Below are 26532 nucleotides of genomic sequence, written 5' to 3'. Positions count from 1 at the left end.
ATGTGAATATATGTGGTTTATGTTGAAAAGAGGACAAAACATATAATAGTTCATCTGTAAACAGAACGTTACAAGGTCACATTTATTAGAATGGAGCTATGTGCTGTTTTTATATTAATATATTTACAGATTCATATATTCATCTTTTGTCAAGGGACCAAGTGGTGGACCAAATTGTCCACCACTGATGTAGTGTGTGTGTGGGATTATGTGCTAAGTGCAAATGAATATATACAGAAACAAGCAAATGACAAAAGGGATGTAGAGAATATATCTAACCTTTAAATGTACTATACTACTACTACTATTACTACTACTACTAATAATAATAATATATTTCACATATCTTGTGTCACACACACACGCACACGCGCACACAGAAGCTTCTCAATGGATCTAGTTGAGAGGCGGGTTTAATTCCGTTATTATTGACGTGACTCCTGTCCAATCAGCGGCCGGGCTTGTGCCGGAAGCGGATGCAGTGACTCCGGCTCTTCCCGGTTGTGTGTTGATGTCTGTAGAGGAGGAGGAGAAGAAGAAGACGAGTGGATTAACACCTGAGCTGCTCCTCAGAGTTGTTGTGTGTCTGTCCTAATTGACCTGCCTCAGGTAAACGATTCGCAGGTTGTTGGTTCACGGCTCTCAGATGAGTTTCCTGTAATAAGAGCGGAGTAGGAAGAGAAAGAAGGACCCCCCCCCCCCCCTCTCGTAAAGTCAGCCTGTGTGAGTGCTTCGCTGCTGTGCTAGCTAGCTGCGAGTGCTAACGTCAACAAAAATCATGCTACGTACACATGTGTGAGCCGACGCTGCGACGTTGTCACGAATAAACGTGTGATGCGGTGTTTCCGGTGTTGTCCGGAATCCAGCGGCGTAAACGGCGAAGTTTATTACCTGACAGCTGCTGAGTCATTAGCTAGCTAAGTTGACCGGCTAGCTAACTATTGTTGTGTCCAAACAGAAGCTGTTAGCCGTTGGAGTAGCTCACGTCGACCTTTCCGTCTTCTCCATAAACACCCATCGAGGTGACATGTGTTGTATATTTCCCTACACGAGTCACCAACGGAAACGTAGCAACGTGCTGTAACAGTTGGAGAACACGTTAGCCCCTAAGTTAAAGCTAAGTCACGAGTCGTCAGGACATTGTTGTCTCATGTTGTCACTGGTGTTCGGAGTGTGTTCGCTCCGCCACCGAGTTCATCTCGTACTTTCTCTTTCTCTCTCCAGGAATAAGCTGCGACCTCTGGGTCAGTCCATGGGAAGAATCTAACAATGTTCAGCTTTGAGGGAGATTTCAAGACAAGACCCAATGTGTCACTCGGAGGAGCCAGTAAAAAGGTAGGTGTCGTTTGACCTGTCAGGGAGGAGATGGAGGGGAAGGCGTCAGCTCCATCCCAGTTCCTCACGTTGATGATAAAGCATTGATGATAAAGTCTGTTTATAATGTTACTGATAAAGTCTCTTTGTTTTGTTTTTTCCAGGAGGAGAAAGCATCTCTGCTTCACCGCACCCAAGAGGAAAGAAGAAAAAGAGAGGTAATCTAACACCCAGTTCACGCACCCAAATAAGTCCTGACATCAGATCGCTCCGACCCCATCTGGAGGTGGTCTGAGATGTATATGGCCACATTTTTCAGGCTGTGTGAAGGCAAACCTGCCCCGGGCCTCAATTAACAGACCGCCTACTCAGCTGACTTTGTTTGTGGCCAACGATTGACACTACTTAAATTTCTTTGTTAAAATCTTTCTTCATAGTAGATCTTCACGCAGCTCATTGATTCATTCAGTCCCTCCTGACTTTTCTCGCCGTTCTCTTTCTCTAATGCTTGTTCGCGCCAACACGCACACACTCAAACATTGTCACACACATCTGTAAACTCAGACTGGGTAAACACAACATAATTTTGTCTTTGTAAACACAAATGTCGTACGTGATTTTTTTGGGATATAGAGCAGAGAAGTTCGATCTGATCACAACCCTGGTCGGGTTAAGTCTCTTTGTCACTATGGGTTTGTCTGTGCTCATTGAAAGATCCATTGTGTGTCTGGGGAAGAATTACCACAATTATGTTGCACTACTTTGCAAGAGAAAATGCATATAACCCATAAGAGTAAAAGAGTCTAGTAATTTCATCAGGTCTAAGTTCTGTTCTTTAATCTGTTAGGATGAAAGAAGACGTCTGAAGAATGCTATCATCATTCAGTCCTACATACGTGGATACCAGGACTTGAAACGCCAGGTAAGTCTGCAAGACGCCCTTTTAGGTTTTCATATATCACTTTCCTGTTTTTCTTGGGTCAGAAACCACGTTTTAAAAATTTAATAAAAGTAGGTGTAGGAGCCATGAATATATTCACTGAGGAATTCATTGTTGTAATATGTTAAGGTTTATTACGGTGTGGTTTCTTTATTGACTATATGACTGTGATTGATAAAGGTGCGTCAGTAAAACCCTATAACATGCAGGTGGCTTATGAATGGAGCTAACTGTGTGATGGTTTTGCAGACATAACAAGTGTGTCTGTTTATGTGTTAATAAAGTTAATGGTCTCCATGTTTTGATTTCACTGCACACTTTTCATAACAAGTCTGCTTAAACAGAGTTGTTGCAATACTTCACCGGTGTTCTTTTTCTACCAGTATGCCATCCAGAGGGCCAGGTTTGATGAGTGTGTCAGTAAGACGCATGCAGGTGGTGTTCAGCATGTCTTGGACGGTCCTGGTCTTTGCCTCCTATCAAGACAACTCATATTTTTTTACAGACAGAGGGTGGATGCACATCGATTGGTGAGGTTGCAAAATGTGTTTAATTCTTAAGTGATTGTTGCACGGATGCATTTATACTGTAGCTAGAGGCCAACATGCATACCATACAAATTTGTCTCCGTTTGTCTGTTTCTAAAGATATGGTTATGCCAGAATCTGGTGAAACACAACAGTCAGTTTGTGAAGCTGTTGGCGGGGCCACAGAAGCAGACATGTACGTTTCAGATCAAGACGATCTTAGGCTTCTGCTGCAGGTAATGTCCTTTAAAAACTCATTATGAATTGATATTTTAAGCTGCATAAAGACACAGCACGCTGTTTGGAACTTATTAGTAATCCTCACTGTGTTACTCATGCCTCTTTTCGTCTCCCAGACTCCTGCAGAACTGCAAGGACGACAGTTTAAATGTGGCGGTTCCCATGCGGATGCTAGAAATATTTTCTTCAGAGAGAACCTATCTTCCTGCTATTCCAGATCCTAACTATGTAGCTTCATTACTCGAGCAGATTTTGCACTATATGGTACAGAAAGGTATGTTAACAGAGGAATTCACTGGCTTATTATTAAATGAGTGTATTTAGATGCCTTGATATTACAGGTGTATATTTAATAGTTAAGTTTGCTGTACATTTTTTGGGAGGATGCAAAATGTCACTATTGCAGACACTTATCTTATTCCACTGTTTGCTACCACACAGACAGAAATAAACAAACACTTTAAAGCCTACTGTACCTGTCAAACACGGGCGGGTGTATGGCGATGTTAAATTTGTGGTGGTATCATTTGATCTGAAGTGTTTAAACACTTAATCTGTACGTGGGCAGTTCCCGCTCTAACTGGCGCCTGGTCAAGTACATCTCATTGTATTTACAATTTCCCAGAAGTATGACTCATTTTCAACAGTACTGTTCAAGATTATTCACACTTGTCAACATAATACATTTTGTTTGATTGTTGGCACTATGTCGGCTGCAGAGAGAGCCCGTCCTAGAGCCTAATTAGACAGGAAAACTAGCTAGCTGCTCTTTTACAGCTAAAACTACGAAGGTTAGGAGAGTAGTCTTTTTTTGTCGATGCGCGTTTGTCCTTTTCCCACTCTCTGTGTATTTAATACTTCAGCTGCCTCTATTTTTAAAGTTGAATTACACTGAGAAAAGTTCAGACAATTGACTTAATAATCTTCCTTCAATTCTGGACTGATTACTGCAAACACAAACATTTACTACTTTTTATATTGATGTAAAATATGCTGTAGTGTGTACGTGGTAGATGTTTATTGAAGTCATCTGGATGCCTAACCCTTCTTTTTGAATCTTATACCCGTTTGTGTCTTTTGTTTAGGATACTACCGGTCGCTGTACATTCTTGTGAATCACAGGCTCCCTTCCAGTCTGGAGTACAGCGACTCTCCCTCTATCCCTCTCGCAAGCACATTGTTGGAGCACATCCTCAAACCCCTGCACTTTACCTACTCCTCCTGCACAATAGGCGCAAGGTACGGTATCAGTGTGAAATCTGGGCTGTTACAACAAGTAGTGGATGGAGTTTGGTGCTTGGATATGAGTGGAATTTAACTCAGAGTGGCAAGACAGGACCATGAAGAGCAGTGGCTTCAGAGAAAATATGCTGAAGGACTTAAGTGGCATTATATGGTCAGAAAAAGGACTCAGTAAATTCTAAAAATAATTTTGTAAATTCTTCTTGGAGTGGGTCCACAAAGTTATTGGTTATTGCCCAAATGTAAAAAGATTGATAACGTAAACCGCTAGTGGTGACTTTTGTCTGATGGTAAAATTACTCAGCATGATTCTTGGACTAACAAACAACAACTGTGATAGATGATGAACGTTTTGTTGGAGTTTCTTACATCCTTACTTTGTAGCATGACTTTTTTGGAGAAGGTGAGTCTCCCATATTAACAACAAATTATATTATCACAAATAAGTCTTCACCCTGTATGTTCATCTGTTGAGACACTTATAAAGTTAGTGCTTTCTGCAGACCACCCAAGTAGCTGCTTTTTAGGCGAAGAGAAATATAACCTAATGTTTGCAGGAAGGAAAAGTGTTTGCCCCTAGTGAATTCTTTTGGAATCATCCATTAAACTGATCGGACAAACCACAGCAGTTTTTTGTCCCCTCCAGTCAGTGGTGAAGCAGTAATTGCTTCAGAGACCAATTTACAACAAGCCATAAAATACCCCCAGACTTGCTCGCTCGCCAGAGTGCATAATATCAGGTTGTTTGCCCTCCGTTTGAGACATTCTTAATAACACACAACAAGAGGACTCCTTTTCTTCTTTGAAGAAAAGCAAGGCGGGAGTGAGAGAAACTTGTGTACACACCGACTCCAACAGCTAATTATCTGACTTGACTCACCAGATGTGTGTGACTGAGCCACACAAAGCCGCTCTGTTTGGAGAGACAACACCGAAGTACTCACCAAGCAGAAAGAGCAGGGTGATGTTAGAACACCCCCCCCTCCCGCTCGCTAGTTTCTCCTTGAACATACTGCATTTTGTTCACATCAGTATTCATCTAATGTGTTAACTGGTCCAATGCCCGCCTGTCTAATTTTTTTCGCTTCTCTGTGGCCTTGTAGGCAGTTTGTATTTTCAGCCTTTACTAAGGAGTTCATCTCGGCACCGTTTACCGAGCAGATCTTTCACTTCTTTATCCCGGCGCTATCGGATCTCCGTCTCTCATTCCCGTTCGAGGCCTTCCTGAGCTCCCTCCAGGCCACCATCGCCTCCTCCTCAGCAAGACAGAGCCAGGCACCGTGGATATTTTACTTTGTCCTCTCTGCAGGGGAGAACTGCTTAGGTAGGTGCACACACACTCCACTGTTGGTACTGTACACTCCTTGTATCATTATATATATTATATACAGTATTGCAGTGTGTTCATATGAAATAAATATGACTCATTTAAGGCATAAACTCAGTGTGAGACTGATTTATAGAGGTAAAGATAGGATTATTATGTACAGTAATAAAGATGGGTGTGTGTTGGCAGCTTCTCTATCAGAGGAGGGTCTCCACCTGTACCTCCGGGCCCTGCAGACGCTGCTGCCGCTGCTGCCCGTGTCGGAGGGCAGCACCAGGCCTGAGGTGAGCAGCGACTCGGAGGACGAGGATAACGCTGGCATCCATTCATCATCAATGCAGGTATGATGCATTTTCTTATTGGATATCAACTAGAATGTGCACAGGCCTAAAAAGAATGATGGTCTTTAAAGAAGTTATGCTTTCGTATTTTCACAAATATGGAATAAGAATTGATTAACCACATGATAAACTTAAACATGCTTTGACTCGACTCTTTAAACTTGGCTAATTCCTGTCATCATTCCAGTCTTTCTACTTACACCTGTTTCCTTCTCTTTCAGGATGACAGTCGGATATCTGTGCAGTTGATCACTGAAGAGTGCGTCCACAAGCTGGACACCAAGCATCAGACCAACGCTCTGCTGAACCTGGTGTGGAGGGATTCGGCCAGCGAGGAGGTTTTCACAATGATGGCGTCCATCTGTCACACACTAATGGTGCAGCATCGCCTCATGGTGCCAAAAGTCAGGTATGAATACAAAAATCCTGTTGATTTATTTTTAAAACAGCTCAGACACACTTTGCTTTTTCATGCATACAACAATGTATATTCATCAGATCATAACAAAGGTGAACCAGGCAGTGAAAAAAACCTGATGTGAAAGTAAATTTAAAGTCTTTTTCTTTTTTATTTGATATCATAACATTTTATACATCTTGTTGAGATCAGCTTTGCTTTCAGCGGGCTTGTTTACACACCTACCTGATTGAGTGGAAAACTGTGTCTTTATGTGTTTCTGCGCTGTAAGCAGTAATGTAAATAACGGTGAAATGCGGCAGGCAGTTATCTGTGGTCCGCACCCACTGGCATTTACAACCGGCAGAGGAAGCAGGGATGTCAGGGAAGCTGTCACTCTTGGATGGGGGCAATTACCCCTTCTCAGGTTGATTACATTAGGGCCAGGATGTCAGAGGTGGCGTGGGGCGGTGGGGCGGATGGTGCATTGACTGACGGGAGGTGATCCAGACTGAGCTTCATGCATGGTCAACCTGCTCTAGTTAATTATTAGCGGAGCCCGTTGCTGCCAGTTGATTTGTATGTGTGGGCGGGGATGTGTATGTATAAAGATTCATACCATGTTAGCAACTGTGTTTTACTACATATCTGTTCAGCTTACCTCAACATGAATACATGCATATAGGGACAAGTGATAAAACAGGACACACACACAGAGCTGGAGTCTGATGGTCAGCGAGTAATTTTGTGCCGTAGACTTGAGAATTTAGACGAACTTCAGTTTATCCCCGCGTACCCCCCCGCCCCATCGTTTCCTTTAATTTTTTACGGCTTCCTCCTTCCTTTCGCTTTTACCATAAATCCTGCCCTTCGTCTTCCATCATTATTGGATATCTGTACAAAATAATTAGCTCACTGAGAAAGATTAATCACTGCAGAAGTGGACGGGATAGCTTTACAAGAGGCTAAGGGGAGCAAATTGCATCCCGGCCTTGATTTACTGCACTTACAGCAAAAAAAAAAAAAGAAAGTGGGGCTGGCCAGTTGTCCAGTCGGCCCGGCAAGCTGTCTTTTTTAATAAATATGTAAAATCTCTCATATAACTGCTCTCTGCCTTTTTTTTCAGAGGACATCGAAAAAGCTGTAAAATAATTTGGGGCAAAAATTTAGTGTTAATTGTTTTTACAAATTGTTCTCAGCCCAGGTTTGTTCTAGTGGCCGTGTGGTAATTTGACTTTAATTGTTTAGACTTGGATATTTGGTGTAATTTCACTTTGATGGTTTGGTTTCACCCGGTGTAGCACCCTGTCGCTAACGGAGCTCGCTGTGATAAAAGTGAGCACAGATGAGCTTTGGTCCTTCATTTACTTTTGAAGACTTGCTGTGATTTTTCCGTGTGTGTTGGCCATGAGATAATGATGTTGATGTTGTTTATACAAGAAAAACACATTTTTATTCAGGCAGAAAATCAGTTCAGTCATCATGGTATCAAATCTGACCCGAGCACGCCTGTTTTTTCTGCTGAACAGAGATTCTTTCATTACTGCGAAATGAAATGATCCAGGCATGATTCATCTAGCTGCTTTTCACACACACACGCACACGCACACGCGCCACCCCTTTTGATGTCTTGACTTTGTTTATTAGTGGTTCATTCCATGATTGAAATGGGGGTTTGGGTTCTCTCAGGCCGTAAATCAGCATGTCAGCTGGCATTTAGTGCTTTGTTTCCCATTTCAATCAAACACCCGCATCACTTGTTATGAGCCCACTGCACTACTCCCCGCTTCTCTCCTGAGCCTTGTTGCACTGACAGATGGCGCGCGCTCGGCTCAAACCATTTTTCAAGCCGCACCGAGGGCCGTGTGACACTCTGCTCCTCATTTCCATTTTGGAATTTTTTGAATGGGTTTTTGTAGATTGAATGCTGGGATGGGAATTTGAGCGTTGACATTGAGATGAGAAAGTTCAGGAAATGCAGAATTCCCTTTTCCCTGCTCTTTCCTACTTTTCCTCTGTTGACCTCTACTCCTCTCCTCCACTATGAATACATGACACTGCCCTATTAAAGGCAAGCATCCTTATAGGTGTCAGTACTGTCACCCTTCAGACAAGGGCCTATTATATGCAGGGGCTACTTTATTTTGCCTTTTAGCTTACTTACCACATTATTGTCACCTGTACTTACCCTCTGTGTGAAAAGCCATGCAATTTAGGAGTATACACAAACACACACACACTTGAACAAAGAGCATCTTCGCACCTTGGTGCCACAGCCCGTTGAGTGCAACGCGACTATAGCGAGGTATGTGGGGCCTCCTCAGTGTTATCATGTAATTCACTGAGTGTGGAAGCATGCTGGCGCTGCGGGGTCACAGCGAGGAGCAGGCTTCCCCTCCTCCTCCGTCCTCCATTGTCTTGCTCCCCTGGCCATTAAGTTAAATGGGCCTCCAGCAGGAAGCCAGAGGGCTGTTTATGACCCGAGCTGGGCACCCTCACCAGCAACTAGTTTACTAATGGAAGGTGCCTCGCCTAAATAAAGCTTAATGGCTCATTTAATCTCTTTTCGGCCCTCACAAGGTATAAAAGGGGAGAGAAAGGCCAAGAAAATTCTATGACGAAAATGTTGGATAACGGTGTCATTTATTTTTTTCCCCTCCTTTAACTTGTGTCCTCTGGTTAACGGGGCAAAGTTAACAATCAGAGCATAGCAGACATATTGGCGGAAAGTCATTTTACTGTTCTTCACACTGATTGTGTCATCTGATTGAAATAGTTCTTTAACACATTCTGCTTTCATCTCTCTAATGTGTCTCATCTCCCTGTTTGTTCTCTGCAGACTTCTGTACAGTTTAGCTTTCAACGCACGTTTCCTGAGGCATCTCTGGTACCTGATCACCTCCATGACAAATAAAATGATCACTGGGTGAGCTAATGCTGTTTTGATTATTGGAAAAAAAAAGAAGATACTTATGAATGCAGCATATTTATGCTTGCATCTATACTTTGTGCCTGGTACTTAGTCCCGTCCTCTCTGTGTTTCCCCTCAGCTCCACGGTGCCACTGCTACAGCTGATCTCACGAGGTTCTCCCATGTCATTCGAGGACTCGAACCGCATCATTCCCCTCTTCTATCTCTTCAGCTCCCTCTTCAGCCACTCGCTTATCTCTGTGCATGATAGCGAGTTTTTCGGGCATGAATTGGAAGGTAATAAACACAAAAATGGCCTCATGTCTCTTATAAGTGCCATATGTTATATGTACTTTCAAAGCTTTCTTGGACTAATTGTCTGTGGTTTCTGTGATCTTATATGTCCGATGTCGACTAGGGTGGTCCACTAATTACAGACTCTTAAAAGACTGAAAGGCCAAAGCAATGCATAAGTAATTTGTAATTAGAATTCTAAAAAATAATTAGTAGTATTTAGCAGTATTTATTACTCATAAAAATACGCTGCAGACAAGTATTTTCCCAGTCAACTTTTCTCTTGCATCTTGTTTCTACCCCCAGAAGGAGATAATGGCAGACTCTTCAATGTCATCAAAATTATATATATTTAATAATGACTTTGAGCCAAATTTACCCTGAAATCATTTGCAATGTCTTCACAATGGACAATAATGAGTGATAAACAAACTCTATTCAGGAAACACCTCATCCTGGACCTGTTTATTGTTTGGACACGTTTGCTTTTCTTTGCAATATAATGTCTCATTATTGACCGTTGCTTTCATCGGTTGAATTTTGTCTTGCCGCCATGGGAATGTGAAAATCAATATCTGTAAAAGACAGTGAAAACATTCTCCTTCTCAACAGTTCAGACGCAGTCCTCCATGATGCCCTTCACACTGACGGAGCTGGTCACTTTGTCTCGCTGTCTGAGAGATGCATGTCTGGGAATCATCAAGCTGGCCTACCCTGAGACCAAAACGGAGCACAGAGAGGAGTACATGGTGGCCTTCCGCAGCGTGGGCGTCAAGACCAACTCTGAGGTTCAGCAGCGTATCCTGGCCGAACAGAAACGCTGGGTGCAGCTCTTCAAGGTAGGGTATATAAAATTACTCACATGTTACAGCTTAATGTGTTTTATTCATATATGTCAAATGATATCACATCTGGCATTTAACTACATTTATTTTCTTCACTCAAATCCTGATGTGAATGCAGAAATCGTAAATATGTTGCTCGGACTCTTCGCCTATCGTCCTCTTGCTCTCTTTGTTGTGTCTCTCACTCTCACTGTTGACTTTAAATAGAGCGCAGGAGATAAAGTGAGGGGTGTCGAGAAACTGCTCTGCCACTCTGTGTACGTCCGTGTTTACACTCTCACACATGTTGTACACACAGACTCTGTCACACAACAAACATGCGAAAATCACCTCAAAGTAACTAACCAGCTAACCAGTGTGTTGTTAATTTATGTCAATTTCAGACACTAAGCAGTACTGACATTAAATTGTATTTTTCTTAATAAAACGACATAGTGAAAAATTATTCCAGAACTGTGTCAAGAACCAAATGGTGGCTTTAGAATTGGACTGTTGTAAATCTATTACACCTGTAGCATAGACCATTGCTCATGTCTTATCATTGCTATTGGCGGCTCATTCATCTTGTCTGTCAGTGATGGTGTCACCTCTGAATGGATTTCATCGTGGAGGAGAATTTTAAATCAAACTCCTCTTTGCTCGGAGCGTAAACCGTGATCTGCGGCACATTAACATGAGGCTTAATAGTTGTGTAGCCTGTCTGTGCGGTCAAGCAGAGTGGCCTAATGCTTCCCTGTGTTGGATGGAAATCGAGCATGTGTGCATGAGCAGGCATAGACAAGGTGGAGCGCTGCCATGGAGGTCATCCATTGGTTATTTACCCAGAGGAAATGAGGCAGAAGACAGCATTAACTTCATTCTCCTCGGCTCTTTTTCTCATTCCACATCCCGCGTTTCATTTCTCCTTTCTCCTCTCCTCCATTCTCTGTCAAGGAAAAGGTAATTAAGCGACTCTGTTCTTGGCTGTTAGTCTTTGACAGAAGGATTTAAAAGTGAACACTGGTGTTTGTGTGAAAAGGTGGCTAATACGCAAAGAGCATGTCAGTATTTTTCATAAAAGATCTGCTCAAAGGCCTCTTGTCAGCTAAAACGACCCATTAAAGAAGTGAGAAGCAGGGGAAATGCATTTTCCAAATTGAACGGTGGGATTTACAGTCCGTTTAACGCTGCTGACCCCTAACACACTAATGTTTGGTTCGTGTCATCAGCCGTCCCTCCCCATCTTTTATCACCTCCATTGTCGAGCTATCTATTTAATTGAAAGAAGTTAATTGAATGAAAATGATCAACTAAGCTTGTATTAATATTGCTAATGGAACTTTCTTCTTGGCCATGTTTGGAGAACGATGTCACGCCGGAGTTTGGGAAAGGCCCATTAAGGCTTGCACTTAACCCGATGGGCTAATTAAGGAATGCTTATTCATTCCCAGAGTCAGGGGGTAGGCCTCCTCCAAACCCATCGCCACGCGTCTTTTACAGCATTTTGCACTTGCCATTATTGCGGACTCCAGTTGCCTCCCAGTGATTGGCCGAGATTGATTGTCACTCTATGAAAATGGCGTGCTTTGGAAAAGAAAACTTCGATTGAAATAATCTAGCTGGGGGATTATATGGAAATTGAGTGGCTGTAACTGTTATGGCAGAGCAGACGTAATGAATTGTCGTGCATTGGCACTCATGAGGTTATATGGTGGGTGTCACAGCAACAGTAGACCTGTTCAGTCCAAATAAGACTGAAATCTTTACATTTGCAAAGTAAATGTATTACTTTAAAATGTTCGGTCTCAATCCTGGACTTCTGACTGAAATCCTAATTCTGAAAAATGTATATTTATCATCAACTGTACCCAGCAGACAGGGCTTATGAATAAAACAGATTCTGAACAGATTCTGTTGGCGGTCGCCTGAAATTGCTCTGTGAACATTACAAAGTGACATCAGGGTGAAATATTGTTGTAACCATGAACCTTCTGCAGGCGAGGCGAGAGCCACGCTTCTACATGCAGCACTGTGAACCGCTGCTGCGGCTGCTGTGTCTTTTGAATTCTCTGTCCAGTGGCTGATGTCAGCAGACCTCGCTAGTAATTAACAGGGCTGGACATTGAGGGACGGAGCAGGTCGTTTTTCTTTTATACTCCCCATAAATGGCGCACTAATGGCTGAAGTCTCAAATTGCTTTTTTTTCTCTAAGACAAGGCACCTGTTTGTCAATCTTGTGTTCTCTCCTCTGAAATGTACTTGAATCGTACGTTTTGTTGTCCAACAACGAGTTTGATTTAGCGCAGCAACAATTGACGGAGTTCGAGGTGCTAATGTGTGTATGGCTGTGCTTGTCCGTGTGTTTGATCTACTACACAGGTCATCACTAACTTGGTGAAGATGGTGAAAGCTCGCGACATTAGACGACCTTTCTGTCCCGCAGGTCATTGGCTTTCGTCGGAGGTCAACATCCGTGCTGATAAGGTACTTTGCTGTCGTCACACCTGTTTGGATTTCACCAGGCAGATCATTGTTGCATGTGGCTGTGAACAGCAGCGATGCTCACATGTGTGTAATTATTAGCTCTCAGTTTTGTTAAAGTAATAATAATAATTGGCACTGAATATCAAACATATTTCATAGAGAAACCGAACTAATAAAATCATGATGGTATCAGAATGGTGCCAAACAACGTTAACATGCAAAACCAATAAAAATTACAACTGTGAAGCCCCTGCTGACTGAGAAACTTAAGCTTATAAAATTGTGATTGCAATAGTTATTTGAAAGAAATCTAATTGCTCATTGAAGTTCCTGTGTGAGTATGTTCATGATATGTAAACTGAGGCCCCTACCTATAGTCCCAGGTTGGTTTGACAAGTTGAACTGACCGGTCTTTTGCACCTCCAGGTCACACAGCTGTACGTCCCCTCTGCAAGACACGTTTGGAGAACGAGACGGATGGGTCGCATCGGGCCACTCCAGTCAACACTCGATGGTACTGTCATCTGTGTTAATGTTTTTATTTGTCACGAAACATTAAGAGCGGTACATGTTAGTGTGTCTCCTTATGCCATGAAAACATTAACCCTTACAGTGATCCTGCCCTGTAGTTGTCTTTGAATAGCCTGTTAATGTTATTTCTCCTCAGCCCGAACAACTAGACTCTCAGCTTGTTATTCACTTTGCTGTACTTAATGCACAGCACTGAGCGGCTCTACTGGCAATGGGTGGAAATTTAGAGTTGTATAATGCTTGTGTCAGCTTGACACATTGCCCAGAAAATCATCCTAATTGCTGTCCAAAGTCACCTTCTCTGTTTGCTGCTCTTATTCTATAGAGCTGTGCATTGAAATGCATGAAGAAAAACAAGGAATCATCTCACTAGTTTCTCTATATACTGGGGGGGGGGTGAAGGTGCAGGACTAGGAAATATATAATAGATTCCCCCCTTACAAGTGATAGTTTACCTTTTTTTTAGCTTGGAACAAATGCTTCTTAGTGTAAAGTCTTCTTTCATTTCACAGGGACAGAGTAAAACCTCGGAAAAAGTCATTAACCTTCTCTGTTTTCAACAAAGATATATTGCCACATTTTCTCTTAATTCACTCAATTAGGCACTCAGAGGAAAGCACAGTGATGCAGACAGGGCTTCATCTGGCTCACCCGGGTTTCTGTGAAGTATGGTGTGAAAACAAGCTGATAACAATGTGTGTATGATCTACCTAATGCCACTCAGAGGCTGCATGGGATAAATTCAATTAGTGTGAAAGTACCTGATGAACTCAGCCACATCTGGTCCATGTGTTTGTCTGGCCTTTTCTCATTTCCTTAAATGGACAGGCCCGAGGCTGATGAACGAGCAACGTATTGACCACTCCGCGGCCATATTTCTCCTCAAAGATGGAAACCTGATGGCAAAATGCAGATCAGATTGACTAATTGAGCAGAATAATTGAGCTGCGGTGGACGCAAAGTGAGGAGGGTGAAGAGCGGTTTAGCTATTGTGGCATTTTCTTCGTGGGCTAAACGACCTAAACCCCGAGTTTAATACAAAACAAACATCAGCTTAATGGATTTAGCCCAACATGTGGACGTGCAGCTCACAGTTGGGTTAATTAAAAGGGTGAAGGATGGCAAATGTCTTTAATGGCAGTGCTGTAAGCTGTGCACTGGGTCTTAACTACTCAACTAAGCACCGTGAATGGTAATGATACTGTCAGATGAGTGTTATACACAGAGGAGCGCTGGATGTTGGGAATTACAAGCTAAACTTAAAACTAATCAAGACTGTGAATTGAACAGATTCAGTCCTGTAGAAGACAAAATAATTGTTCTCCTTTTTATCATTAGTTTATCGTCCAGTTATTTAATGATTAACTTTGATATATTTGTGAAGAATGTAACCTTTTATTTTCACAGTTTGTGCAGAAAGTTTAACAATCATCTAATTCAAGCTGACAATTGCAAAAAAAAGATGATCTGCAATTCAGCCGTGCTGCATTGATAGAGGACAGTGACGGGAACTGAAGATTGACTTGGAAATATCATCGACCTAAATGCATGGATAGTCTTTTAAAAATGTTCTAAGTACAAAGTTATAGTGCAGTGGAATTGGAGTAGCTACAAGGGTTTGGATGCCAGCTATAAAAAGACACTTTGATTGGATCTCTCAGTTCTGGATAAAAGGGTTGAGAACAAATACTTAAAACATGTTTTCAAAAATCTCATATAAACTCAACTGCCATCAGGATTTGTGGGATCATTCCCAAAGAGGTGTAAGTAAAAAAGATCAGAGACGGGAGTTATTAATTGATAGATCCAGCAAAATGCAGTTTATAGTAAAACTAACCAGAATTTATATTTTTGATTAAAATTACTGTTTCAGGTTGAAAATATCAGCAGAGAATGACTGATTGTCCAGAAAACAGAAAAGTTAACATGTTCATTTTCTTACTCATCAAACCACTCAGTGACATCTTGTCACCCATTGCTGGAGACTTTAATTTCTCACCCGTCCTTGTATTGTGTGTTATCTGTCTTTCTGCAGTCGGCTTGGAGCCCGCACAGCTGTCTGTGTCCGAAGAGAGACACCTGGCCATCCTCACGGAGCTCCCCTTCGTGGTTCCCTTCGAGGAGCGAGTCAAGGTGCTGCACCATTGTCCCACCGTCACGCAGAAAAAATAAACATTTTGTGTGCAACATTAGAACAGAACTGTGCTTTTGCTTTTTGTATAATGTTGCTGTAAATTATACACTGATGTTTATTATTATATTGTTAAATTATATTCTATTATATTTAACATGTTTTTGAAGGGAAAAATTTGAGTTCAGTGATGTGGTACATTTTTTCCATCCAAAGCCACATTTTGTATGTTGAGTTGAAACTACACACGGCTGCTTTTTTATGGCATTTAATATAATTTCCTTCCTCCTTTCTGTGACTTTTCACCCTGAAAAAACTAAAATATAGGGTGATAAAGTATAAGTGATAGAATGCAGTTAAAACCTATTGTTGAACATTTAAACCTTTTCACTGACCCTGCCGCCGGGTTTACGTCTTTTTAGATCTTCCAGAGGTTAATCTATGCCGACAAACGGGACGTTCAGGGTGACGGGCCATTCCCTGATGGTATCAATGTCACCATCAGACGCAACTACATCTATGAAGACGCCTACGATAAACTCTCTCCAGAAAACGGTAGGGCTGGCATCGCTGCGGTTTGAATAAAAGCACTATTTTACGCCTGCATTATTATGTTGTGTTTAACGCATGAGGCCGACGTACTTAATCATCGCATTGTCTGGAAAATGTGCCGTAGTTGTTGTATTAGGTCCCTCATTCATTTTCAATGTGACAAGTACAAGAGGAGAGGAAGTGCGGTGCTGTAAATGTTTGACACTGTCACTGAAACTCTTGTTATGGTCTATAAAAGCTTAATATTGAGGATCGAGGGTCCAGTTTGCATTAAAGATGAAGGTTCGCTCTCTCCTTGTGCTGAATTTCGGTAAAGCGTAATTGTGGTTCTGATTATTATAATGGATCACATAAAAAGCAGAATCAATTATTTTAAGTCACCTCTTTTGTGTTTGAATTTGAAAGGGCACTTCAGTGGGGCCACTCTGATTAAAAAGAGTAGTATGAGACCTGGGCTGAAGACATGATCTATATCATTTATGTGTCTATAAGTTATAGCCACCTTGATTTATCACTGTACATTAATTATTCTGAAAGATGACCTCTTATAGAATTTGATTTGAATATTCTAAGGTCAAAAAATTGCTTTCTTGCTAAATATGTTTGTAAGGGCAGACAACAATGCGCTACGGTAGATTTAAGGAGCATAGGATTTTTAAGCTTTGTCTTTGTTTACAGGACAAATAAGGTCATTCTTGACAAGTTTATTTATTGGTAATCTTGATAATCTATAATTTCAAAACTAATGGAGCGCATACTTGTTTTTGCATACGTCTGGTTTTTCTTCAGTATTCATCTGCTGCTTTAACAATTACTGCTTTGAAAATTGAAAGATGAAAGTTTGAAGTCATTGTATGGCGTCCAAATCTCTAGCGCTTTGTACGTGTAGCAGAAAGAAAAAGCCCCAAAACTTCGTCCGGTGTCTAAAATCCCTCCCTTGTTCGCTCACTCATTCCACTATACACTCAACAGCTTTACTCTATAGTGAGCAGTAAATTGTGATTACGGATATTAATTAATCTTTGTCGTTTTATATAATAACTAATCATCAGTAATTTTCACATCTGAGAAATGCTGAGACTTCATTGTGTGATTGTTAGCAGAAAGTATTCATAACATAAAAATCCTCTTGTGGTGTCAATTGGTTACATTTATTAACTGAAAATATGGCCAAAATTTACTGTAACCATGAATATTATTGTAAATCCTTTTTCTTTAAACCTCCTCTGGTCTGTTAGAACCGGACCTGAAGAAAAGGGTCAGAGTCCATCTCCTGAATGCTCACGGTCTGGATGAGGCGGGCATCGACGGTGGCGGCATCTTCCGGGAGTTCCTCAACGAACTCCTCAAGTCGGGCTTCAATCCAAACCAAGGTTTCTTCAAGACGACCAACGACAGCCTGCTGTATCCCAGCCCCACTGCTGAGATGCTGACGGGAGTCTCCTTCACGCGACACTACTACTTCTTGGGCAGGATTCTCGGAAAGGTGAGATATTAAAGTAAAATCTAGTAAAAATAATAGTGATGTGAGATATTTCCATGCCCTCACATAAAATGCAAAGTAACATAACATGGCCCTTAAAACAAGGAGGGATAATGGAAGATAATAAAGCTCTTCACATAAAGAGAATTGTAATATGAAATCACAGTTGGCCTTAAGTTAATGACCAATACGTCAATTAATAACAGTCATAGTCGGTGTCAACGCTTCCCTCGCTGTTGATGTAAATTCAGAGGTTGTTTCTGTGTTTGCTCTGGAAACTGACAGCGTTTAAGAGAAATTGCCGTCATTTGTTTCATAAAAAGATTTTAGGGTTGGGGTGACAACTTGATCCTCGCACTCCTGCAAGCCTTAGTTTTCTTAATTGGTTTTATGCGTAATCTGTTGACAGCGTTGTTTTCCCCGTCCCGTCCTTCTTCCGATGGCACTATTTATTAGAGCCTAATGTTTCTAAATCATCCTTAATGCATGTGGTAGTGATTGTTTATCAAGATGCCTTCCTCGTAGGGGTGGCGGGGGGGCTATCATCTCAACCTGGAGAAGAATTACCTCATGACAAGCGGTCGCCTCTCAATTAGGGCTTCCATTAGCCGATGATTCCTACCTCTTGTTTGTGTAGTGATTGCATTTGGCCGGCACTAAATCAGTAGGCCCACACAGACAGGACATAAATAAGCGTTCAAAGCATGTGGTAATAGCATTTTGATCTGTTTTACAGTCCAGAACATCCAGGTCTCTTCTCTCTTGCTGAGCCCGAGATGGTTCAGTCCACTTCTTCTCTGTGCTCTATGCAAGTGAGAAATGATCAATCAGCAGCTCCCAGCGCTCCGCCCCCCCACCCCCTCAATATTGTGCTCTCCATAGCTAATGGTTCAGGCAATTAGGTGGGGGGAAATTAATTTGAATTTGACTTTCAATTAACCCTATCTTAAGTTCCTCTTTCTCCATAAAAATGGACGTTTGAGTGGCCATTTGAGGGGCGTATTGATATTTGTTTAGTGCCGTTACTGCCTGGGTAAAAGGCACTCGTTTATATAGATTGGGATTGCATCACTGCTGCCGCAATGTGCACAGTGCACGTTGCGGCTCAAAGGACACAGGAGATTAATACTGTTAATTAATGTCCAAGGCGTGCCATTGTTGTGGAGGTGATGTATTACAGGCAGGAGTGGCTTGTCTAGGGTACTCACTGAAATGGGATTGAACATCAGAATAGAGGCCAGTCATCATCCTTCTTCCTCACTTGTCCACCCCGCTGGCAAGCTGAAAGATTTAAGCCACAAATGGGGAAACATGAAAACAGGTTCCTTTTGCTTTTGTGCCTCAAACCTTTCAGCCTAGAGTTCAAAAAAGTTAATTTAATTGCGATGGGAGTGTTTACTGATGTCGATTTGTCAAAATCCCATTTCTCATTATGTAATATGACCCATGGGAGGTCCCTGTTGTGCTTCATTCATCTCTCATTGGTGCAAAACCTCCAACCTCATCAGCAGTGGCCTTACCACTCTGTAAACTATCAGGGGTGAAGAAAGTTTCATCCTCCTCCCTTCTTCAACACCACACTCCTACACAGTCTCTCCTCACTAATCTTCAGCAACTGACGGTTTAGAGGTGTGTGAGGTTGGCCCCTCTGATTGATAGAGATGTGTTTGAAAGGCATTATAATTTTATTGATTCTTAATGCTGTAAATTAAGGAATTTATTTGGCAGCTAACAGAATGCACCTGCAATGTTGCTGGCATTTATTCCACCTGATGGCGCCGCGATCTGTATTAATTGCGTTGCCACTGCACTCACTTATATTAAAAGGCCTGGGCCATAATAATTAATTCTTTCCAGCCAAGTCATTTTGGCACAATTTCTGGCAATAAACACTCATAAATAAAGTAAGTGGCATTGAAAAAATAAGGCTACAGGTTTTTCCATATACTTATTGCTGCCTCTTCCCGGCACAAGTGTTATTGATAGGTTTCAAGGGGCCACGCAGCCCATATGGTCTGAAACGAGCTCCGGCCACAAGAGAAATACTAAGTGGATTATTTTGCATAAAAAATAGACAATGTTTGAAGTTGTGCAATTAACCTGTGTTTAGAAAATAGCCGTGATTTATGTGTGTGTGTGTGTTTAAGATGCATGCATTATGGAAATCCCCTAGATTTATAATCCATTTAGCTGATGCGGTCAGGGTTTTTAGTGCGATCATTTATAAAGACCTGTATATTTTAATGCCTCCTACAGGCTCTTTTTCGGACTATTCCAGTACATTAGCTTTGGGTTTTATGAGTCACCTGCCCGGCTGTGGTTCTTAATGGCACTTTAGGTCAAGGTGAGAATTGGCATTTATAAAGTTTGAGGTGGGTGAAACAGAAGCCTGTGTGCTTGAGATAGATTGTGTTCCGTGTTTTGCTCTATGTCACCGTGATGTGACCAGATTTACTGTCTTATCACTTGATATCTTGATCACTTTCTTTGATATAAGAGCAGAAGGCCAATCTAATGTTGCGTAATGTCCGTTGTAATCAGATTTTGTTGTATATGTACCTACTACTTAATGCAGGTCCAGTGGGTAATCTTATCTAATCATCATGTTTTATTCAGTGACACCCAAGTAATAAACAGTTCCTGTTCAGAGCATTTCCTCATTTATACCAGCTGACTGATGTCTGTAGGTGAATTTGTCAGGATGTCCCTTTTCTTGCTGTTGTCCTCCCGTTGACATCCATTTCTCACCCACAGGCGCTGTACGAGAACATGCTGGTGGAGTTGCCCTTTGCCAGTTTCTTCCTTTCCAAACTTCTGGGAACCAGTGCAGATGTGGATATCCACCACCTGGCCTCGCTGGACCCAGAGATGTACCGCAACCTTCTCTTCCTCAAGAGCTACGAGGGGGACGTGGAGGAGCTGGGCCTCAACTTCACCGTGGTCAACAACGATCTGGGAGAGGCTCAGGTGAACAGGGATGGGTTCAGGGTGGGATGGAGTATGTTCATTCATCCACATGTTCATTTTTTTTCCATCTCTCTATCCTGGTCAGTAAGTCTCATTCAGCCATCTTTCCTTCCTCATGTTTGATTCCTCTCGTGTGGCGTTAATAATTCATTTCCTCCATGATGTACCACTTTTCAGCTCTGGAAGAGATAAAGCACGTTGCCACTGTTGCCCTAAGCTCCGCTGCAGTGCAGGGAACACAGCGGCTCTGTTGACCATTCCACCTGCCTTTCCCCCAGAAATTATCTCAGAACACGCCTGACAGAAGCAACTAGATGCTCTTAAGCACGTCCCCTCCAATGCTCAAGGCTGCGGAATACGAGCGGCCGTCATCACACTGAATCACCTGGGCCCAGACCTGCACTCTGCCCAGACCCCCTGTTTGCTCAGGGCCTTAACGCGTCTTATTAGCTCTTCTCAAACAACACCTGAAATGGCAGAGTCACAATGTAGCCTTCCTGGTCGCAAATAGGGCATCGCAAACACGATAGGGAAAACAATTTGTGAAAGATTAGGCACACACCCGGGAGCAGTCTGCCCTGCATTTGCCCTCGTGAGATAGCCAAAGTAAGCAAGATAACGACAGTAATTCTCTTACATTAGCACATAATCAGAATCCACCGTGGGGGAGAAAAAAAAGCAGAAAATGATCACTCGTCAGTGCAGCCTCACGCGGTTACGCAGCGATTAGGGGATGGACAAAATAAAAGCGGATACTGTGGATTATAATACAATCTGGTTGCAATTGAACGCCTTTGTTTACTTATCAATCAGTTTTTGTTGAGACTGCGTCAGAGAGCTTCTGATTCATGTCTATTATCTTTTTTGACTAGTTTGTGTTGTTGTTAAACAAACATCCTGTTGAGTGTCAGTCAGTTTTTTTCGGCGTGTGACTACTGTTGTTCATGTTTGGTGTGTGTTAGGATGAATTCAGGGAAAACTTGGGAATCTCACCTTGTTTGTGTGCCTGGCTTGAGTTTTTTCTTTAGCCTCGAGTAATTTAAGTTATATTATCTGTTGTTTAAAATCTTTTTTGAAAGGAACTAAAGCTGTCAAATAAATGTAATGGAGTATAAATACAATAATTCTCTCTGAAATGTATCAAAGTGGAAGTATGAAGTAACATAAAGTAGAAGTACTTACAAATAAATATTTTAGATTTACAATATGTGATTCATTGTGTAGTGTAAACTGTCCAGCCTGCCGAAGTGGAGTCATCATATATCTTATGCGGTGCCTGGATGAATTGGATGTTCTTCTCTTAAGTAGGGAACAAAATAGGCTTGTTTATTTTATTAATCAGTTTATTAATACAATAACAAGCAACTAGGCAGAATATTGAAATCTACATGGGATAAACTCAGCGCCCCCCCCCTCATAGTGCAGCTGATGCCCCTGGAGTCTACCTCCAGTTGAGATATCTCCCAGGGCTTTTCGCCATGTCACATTACATAATGTTGCTATGTTTAGCCTCTGTATGCTGCTTATTGATGCTTTTAAATCCTAATGAAAAATCATGTTAGATTTACTCTATTATATTTATATTTTTCCGCATTGAACCTTTTTTTTTTATTTGATGGAGGAAAGGGGAGAGTGAGAGGGAAAGACATGCAGCAAAGGGCCAGGTTGGAACCGAACCTGCACCCACTGCAGAGGACTCGCATGGGATGCCCACAGATTTACACTTTTTGTCGTTGGGTTTATCAGTGGTGGTCAAAATGTTTAAAAAACAGTGTAGTGAAGATGGTACCTAAAGTCACTGAATCCCTGTTTTTAAAATGAAGTCATTAAATATTTACGACACAAGATCACATTCACCAAACGGAACTGCGGCTGAAAAAGATGAACATTAAATTTTGTCCCACCGTGGCTGTTATGATGTCATCACACACTCGGCTTTATGAAGAGAGATAAGCACATCCTATCAAGTGCTAACTGCTCTAAAGCTAATGAAAAGAGAACCTGGGGCCAAATTGTATTGGACCAGATGTTCATTGGACGTGCTATATTTAGAACCACTGCCATGCACTTAAACTCGCACGAACACACACACACACACACACACACACACACACACACACACACACACACACACACACACACACACACACACACACACACACATTGAGCCTCACCTTTAATCAGAGTGCTGTTGGAAAATATTTAATTACCTTTCTGTGATTGAATTAAATCCACCTGGCACAATTAAAGCACTTACATTGTTTGTTGGTCATCTGGCAGGAGAGACAGGCTCAGTGATCTGCATAATGAAGTATGCATATGGCTGCCTGACAGTAATATTACTCAGAAACAGAAGGAGTGATACATCTCCTATAAACATGAAATATTTTTAACTAAAACTAAATCTGTTTTGGATCCAGGTGGTTGAACTGAAGCTGGGAGGCAAAGACATTCCTGTGACCACAGCCAACCGGATCGCTTACATCCATTTGGTCGCTGACTACAGACTGAACAAGCAGATCCGGCCTCACTGCCTCGCCTTCAGACAGGGCCTGGCCAATGTGGTCAACCTGGAGTGGCTGCGTATGTTTGACCAGCAGGAGATCCAGGTAATCCGCACATGAACAAATAAAACTGCTGATTAACACAGAGCACAATCATGGGTCACAAAAACGTATGTATGTACTCATGCTTTTTAACAGGTGCTGGTATCTGGGGCTCACGTGCCAATTTGTCTAGATGACCTGAAAAAGTTCACAAACTACTCGGGTACGAGCGAATTACATTTTTTACGCTCCGCTTGTGTGAGGTGCTTTCAAGATACAATACTTATGAATGTGGGTTATACAATATAATTGTGTCGATCATCATCTCCTTCAGGCGGGTACTCGCCCACTCACCCTGTCATCACGATCTTCTGGGAGGTGGTCGACGGCTTCACAGACGACGAAAAGCGCAAGCTGCTCAGGTTTGTCACCAGCTGCTCCAGACCTCCTCTGCTGGGCTTCAAGGTGAGGCTTTACCAGACTCGAACTTCCACTCCATCTTACTCAAATCTGCAGACTGTGTACTCCCTGTATTATCGCCAAGTATACCAAGCCCTACAGAAGGGAGTGTTCCCTCTTAATGGGCTTGTAATGAAAATACCTTGTCTGATAACAGCCCTCAAAATGATCATTTTCCAATTAGGCGGCGATAAGAGCGAGCCAGTGCGGTGAAGCCTTATCTCCACGTCCACTGTTGTTTTATAGTTCATGACCTTCCTGTTAGTGTGTGTGTGGGCTTGGTCAGAGATCTTGACTAGACAAATATTACCATTCAGAACTTGGTAGCAGGTTGAACCTTTGAACTTTTGCCCTCTGTGTGACACAGCAGCGATTCCCTGCTAAATGAAAACATGTAATGCTTCTAAGCATTGTTTCAGCCTTTACTGCTTCCCTCCTCTTTCTGAAATGATTTCCTCGCTTATTGGAAACCATTTGACTTTCTTACTGACTTGATTTGTGGGACACTTAAGTAGTTTGAGATAGGGGGAGAAAAAAGCAGAAAGTGTTGCTCGGGACCATTAAAGTGTTTTTATGCGTCTTACTTCATCTTAACCAGAAGCTGTAATTATCATATGATTGGTTTTATGACTGTCATTAGTTAAGAAAATCTAAATGCGTGCGACAGCAGAGCGAGGGAACAAAACTCTTCCTCAAATCCCTTCGCAGTCCCTCCTCTTGAGGGTTTAATAGTTGCCTTCCCTCCACATTTAATCAATTTGACTTTGGCCGGCGTATGGATGCTCCCTCCTCCCACCCATCTCTTCTCCAGGGCCGGAAAGGGGCAGTAATTCGTAGGGGGAGCGGCCCCTGACCCGGCCCTCAGCCTGAGCCAGCTAAGCCTTAATTAGCTGTCGTGAAACGGCCCAGGATTCATTAGAGGAGAAATAGCTCTGTCAGGAGAAGCCATTTAAAAAAGATGATTGAAACTCTCTTTTTTTTCCAGAATGATAGCCGCGGTAATGACACTTTCTCAATAAGCAACGATAGTTTAATACGGTAATTGTCAGAAAAATGGGGTCATTACGGCTAAGCCCCCAAAGAGCCATTTAATCGGGCGAGTATGGCCGCTGAGCCGTATTCGCTAACTTTAAATAGCGGGATGAAATCAGGGTGGAGGCTAATTCTGCGGCCCGGCTTGTGATGGAAACGCTCAGTGTCACAGTCTGCAGATGAGGTGGCCTCATCATACGGAGGCTTGATTTAAAAAATGCCAGATAGACAACATGAAATGACCATTCCTCCAGCGTCTCATCCAAGGGTCAAGCCGTGGGCCGGGTTCCCGCTCGGTGCCTTTCAAGCACTAATCTGATTTCCCAAATTTATCCTTTCTCTGTATTAGCTTAGCGCTTAATGTCTCTCTTTTAACATTTATCCCCTTGTGGAATTTGACATTTATTGCTTAATTGGGATTGCTTTGGACATGGTGATCAGCGCTGCCTCGATTTCCCCTCTGTCTTTAAACACCTCATGATGAGCAAAGTCTCTTGAGTTTTAATCTGCAACCGCTGCCAATTTGTCATGTGCTAACAAAGTATGTACGCACACAGGAGCTCTACCCGGCCTTCTGCATCCACCACGGCGGCACAGACCTGGAGCGCCTGCCCACGGCCAGCACCTGCATGAACCTGCTCAAGCTGCCGGAGTTCTGCGACGAGCACCTGATGAAGAACAAGCTGCTGTACGCCATCGAGTCGTCTGCCGGGTTCGAGCTGAGCTGAGGGGGGGGCGGCGGCTTCTCCGACCCTGCATCCATGGACTCTGTGTCGTAGTAATGGGAAGAAAAAGGCTTGGGACGGAGAGAAAGAAGCGAGAACAGGGAAAGAAAATGATGCACTGACCTGCCTGATTTACTGTGTGTTTGTGTGTGTGTGTGTGTGTGTGCCAAGTGAAAGGGTGGGGGGGATGATCACCCACAGACTGAAAGGAAAGGGATGAAGCGCGGTAGGAAGCCTTTTTTTTTTTTTTTTAAATCCTCGTTGCTTTTAAGAAATTTAAATGTTTAATCGCTCGTCAGAACACTTCAGTGATACGGTCGAGTTTTGCAGGAAATATAATGCGCCGAAATAAAATCAAGAAACCAACGGTAGCAGCTGCTCTCTTGTGTAATCTAACATGAACGGACAGTTATTTTTCACCAAAGATTAAGTGGCATCATATTAAATAAAATAAAATAAAAAGGCAATATAAGAACAGAAGGGCAGACTGGAGGACGCTGAAGCCACCTTGTGATGAGCCAAGGGCTGCGGAGGAGCTTTTGTGTACAGCCATCATTTATTTTCACATAGAGGTCATCAAAGCGTCAGTTTCTGTGATTTCTCATATGATTATTATGACCAGTAGTAACTATCGTGTCCGATAACCATGCACACGCCATCAGTGGAAATGACTCGTACTGCTGGACTAACTGGGGGGGAGGGGAGGGGGGGGAGTGTTATATGATGACGGATTTGTGAATATGTACATGTTTACAACGACTCTTGTATTATTCATTTATTCAGTATTTGTACAGGTTGGTTTTTCTTTTCTTTTTGTGTGTGAATGGAGGCTTCGTGTTTTCACACTTGCTCGCTAAAGGTGAACAATCTCCTCCCTGGTCGGTGCCTGAGAGTTTGCTCTTAGGGAGCAAACCTGCAGCGTCACGTCGATAAGACTCACAACTGATCAGTGTACTAACCGGGTGAAGAAAAACAAAAACAAGAGTGTATGGAAATGAATAAACCCACTTTTTTCTTTTTTGCAGTTTCTTCCCACAAGTCTCTCTCCCTGTTGCTTGTAATTTACAGTAATGAGCGAGACATAAAACAGTGCTTTGTGGGGAAAATCTCCTCCTGAGTTTTATGGCCTCTGACATATAATTAAAGAAACATCCAGTTAAGAAACACCGAGCAGAAGTATTCTGGCCTTGCATTATCGGGCTGAGCACAAATTAAGATTGTGTGCGTTTGTCATAAATCTACCTGCCCTCTGATGCAGCTCGGTA

The 26532-nt window shown here is 42.4% G+C and overlaps 1 protein-coding gene across 2 annotated transcripts; it reads left to right on the top strand.

Annotated features, from left to right (window-relative positions):
• Positions 1-453: 453 nt before the first annotated feature.
• On the top strand, positions 454-26285 carry ube3c (ubiquitin protein ligase E3C). 2 transcript variants are annotated; one of them, XR_004612343.1, is made up of 25 exons: positions 454-609; positions 1225-1335; positions 1479-1532; positions 2162-2236; positions 2638-2784; positions 2902-3017; positions 3138-3295; positions 4107-4260; positions 5367-5587; positions 5780-5931; positions 6153-6340; positions 9168-9254; positions 9379-9536; positions 10146-10372; positions 12737-12841; positions 13268-13355; positions 15408-15505; positions 15926-16058; positions 17294-17541; positions 20293-20505; positions 22926-23114; positions 23208-23274; positions 23386-23516; positions 25100-25900; positions 25968-26285. XR_004612343.1 is itself a non-coding variant. In XM_034572626.1 (24 exons), the coding sequence occupies exons 2-24, from the start codon at positions 1270-1272 to the stop codon at positions 25268-25270; spliced, it is 3246 nt and encodes a 1081-aa protein (XP_034428517.1). In that variant the 5' UTR covers positions 459-609; positions 1225-1269; the 3' UTR covers positions 25271-26285. The 2 variants fall into 2 exon arrangements, 1 of the variants encoding a protein (XP_034428517.1); XM_034572626.1 differs by having other exon boundaries at positions 459-609; positions 25100-26285.
• The last annotated feature ends 247 nt before the right edge of the window (positions 26286-26532 follow it).

Source organism: Hippoglossus hippoglossus, chromosome 20, assembly GCF_009819705.1.
Source record: "Hippoglossus hippoglossus isolate fHipHip1 chromosome 20, fHipHip1.pri, whole genome shotgun sequence".
Classification (NCBI taxonomy): Eukaryota; Metazoa; Chordata; class Actinopteri; order Pleuronectiformes; family Pleuronectidae; genus Hippoglossus; species Hippoglossus hippoglossus.
Note: the sequence above shows the minus strand (reverse complement) of the source record. Positions and strands in the feature narration are given on the sequence as shown.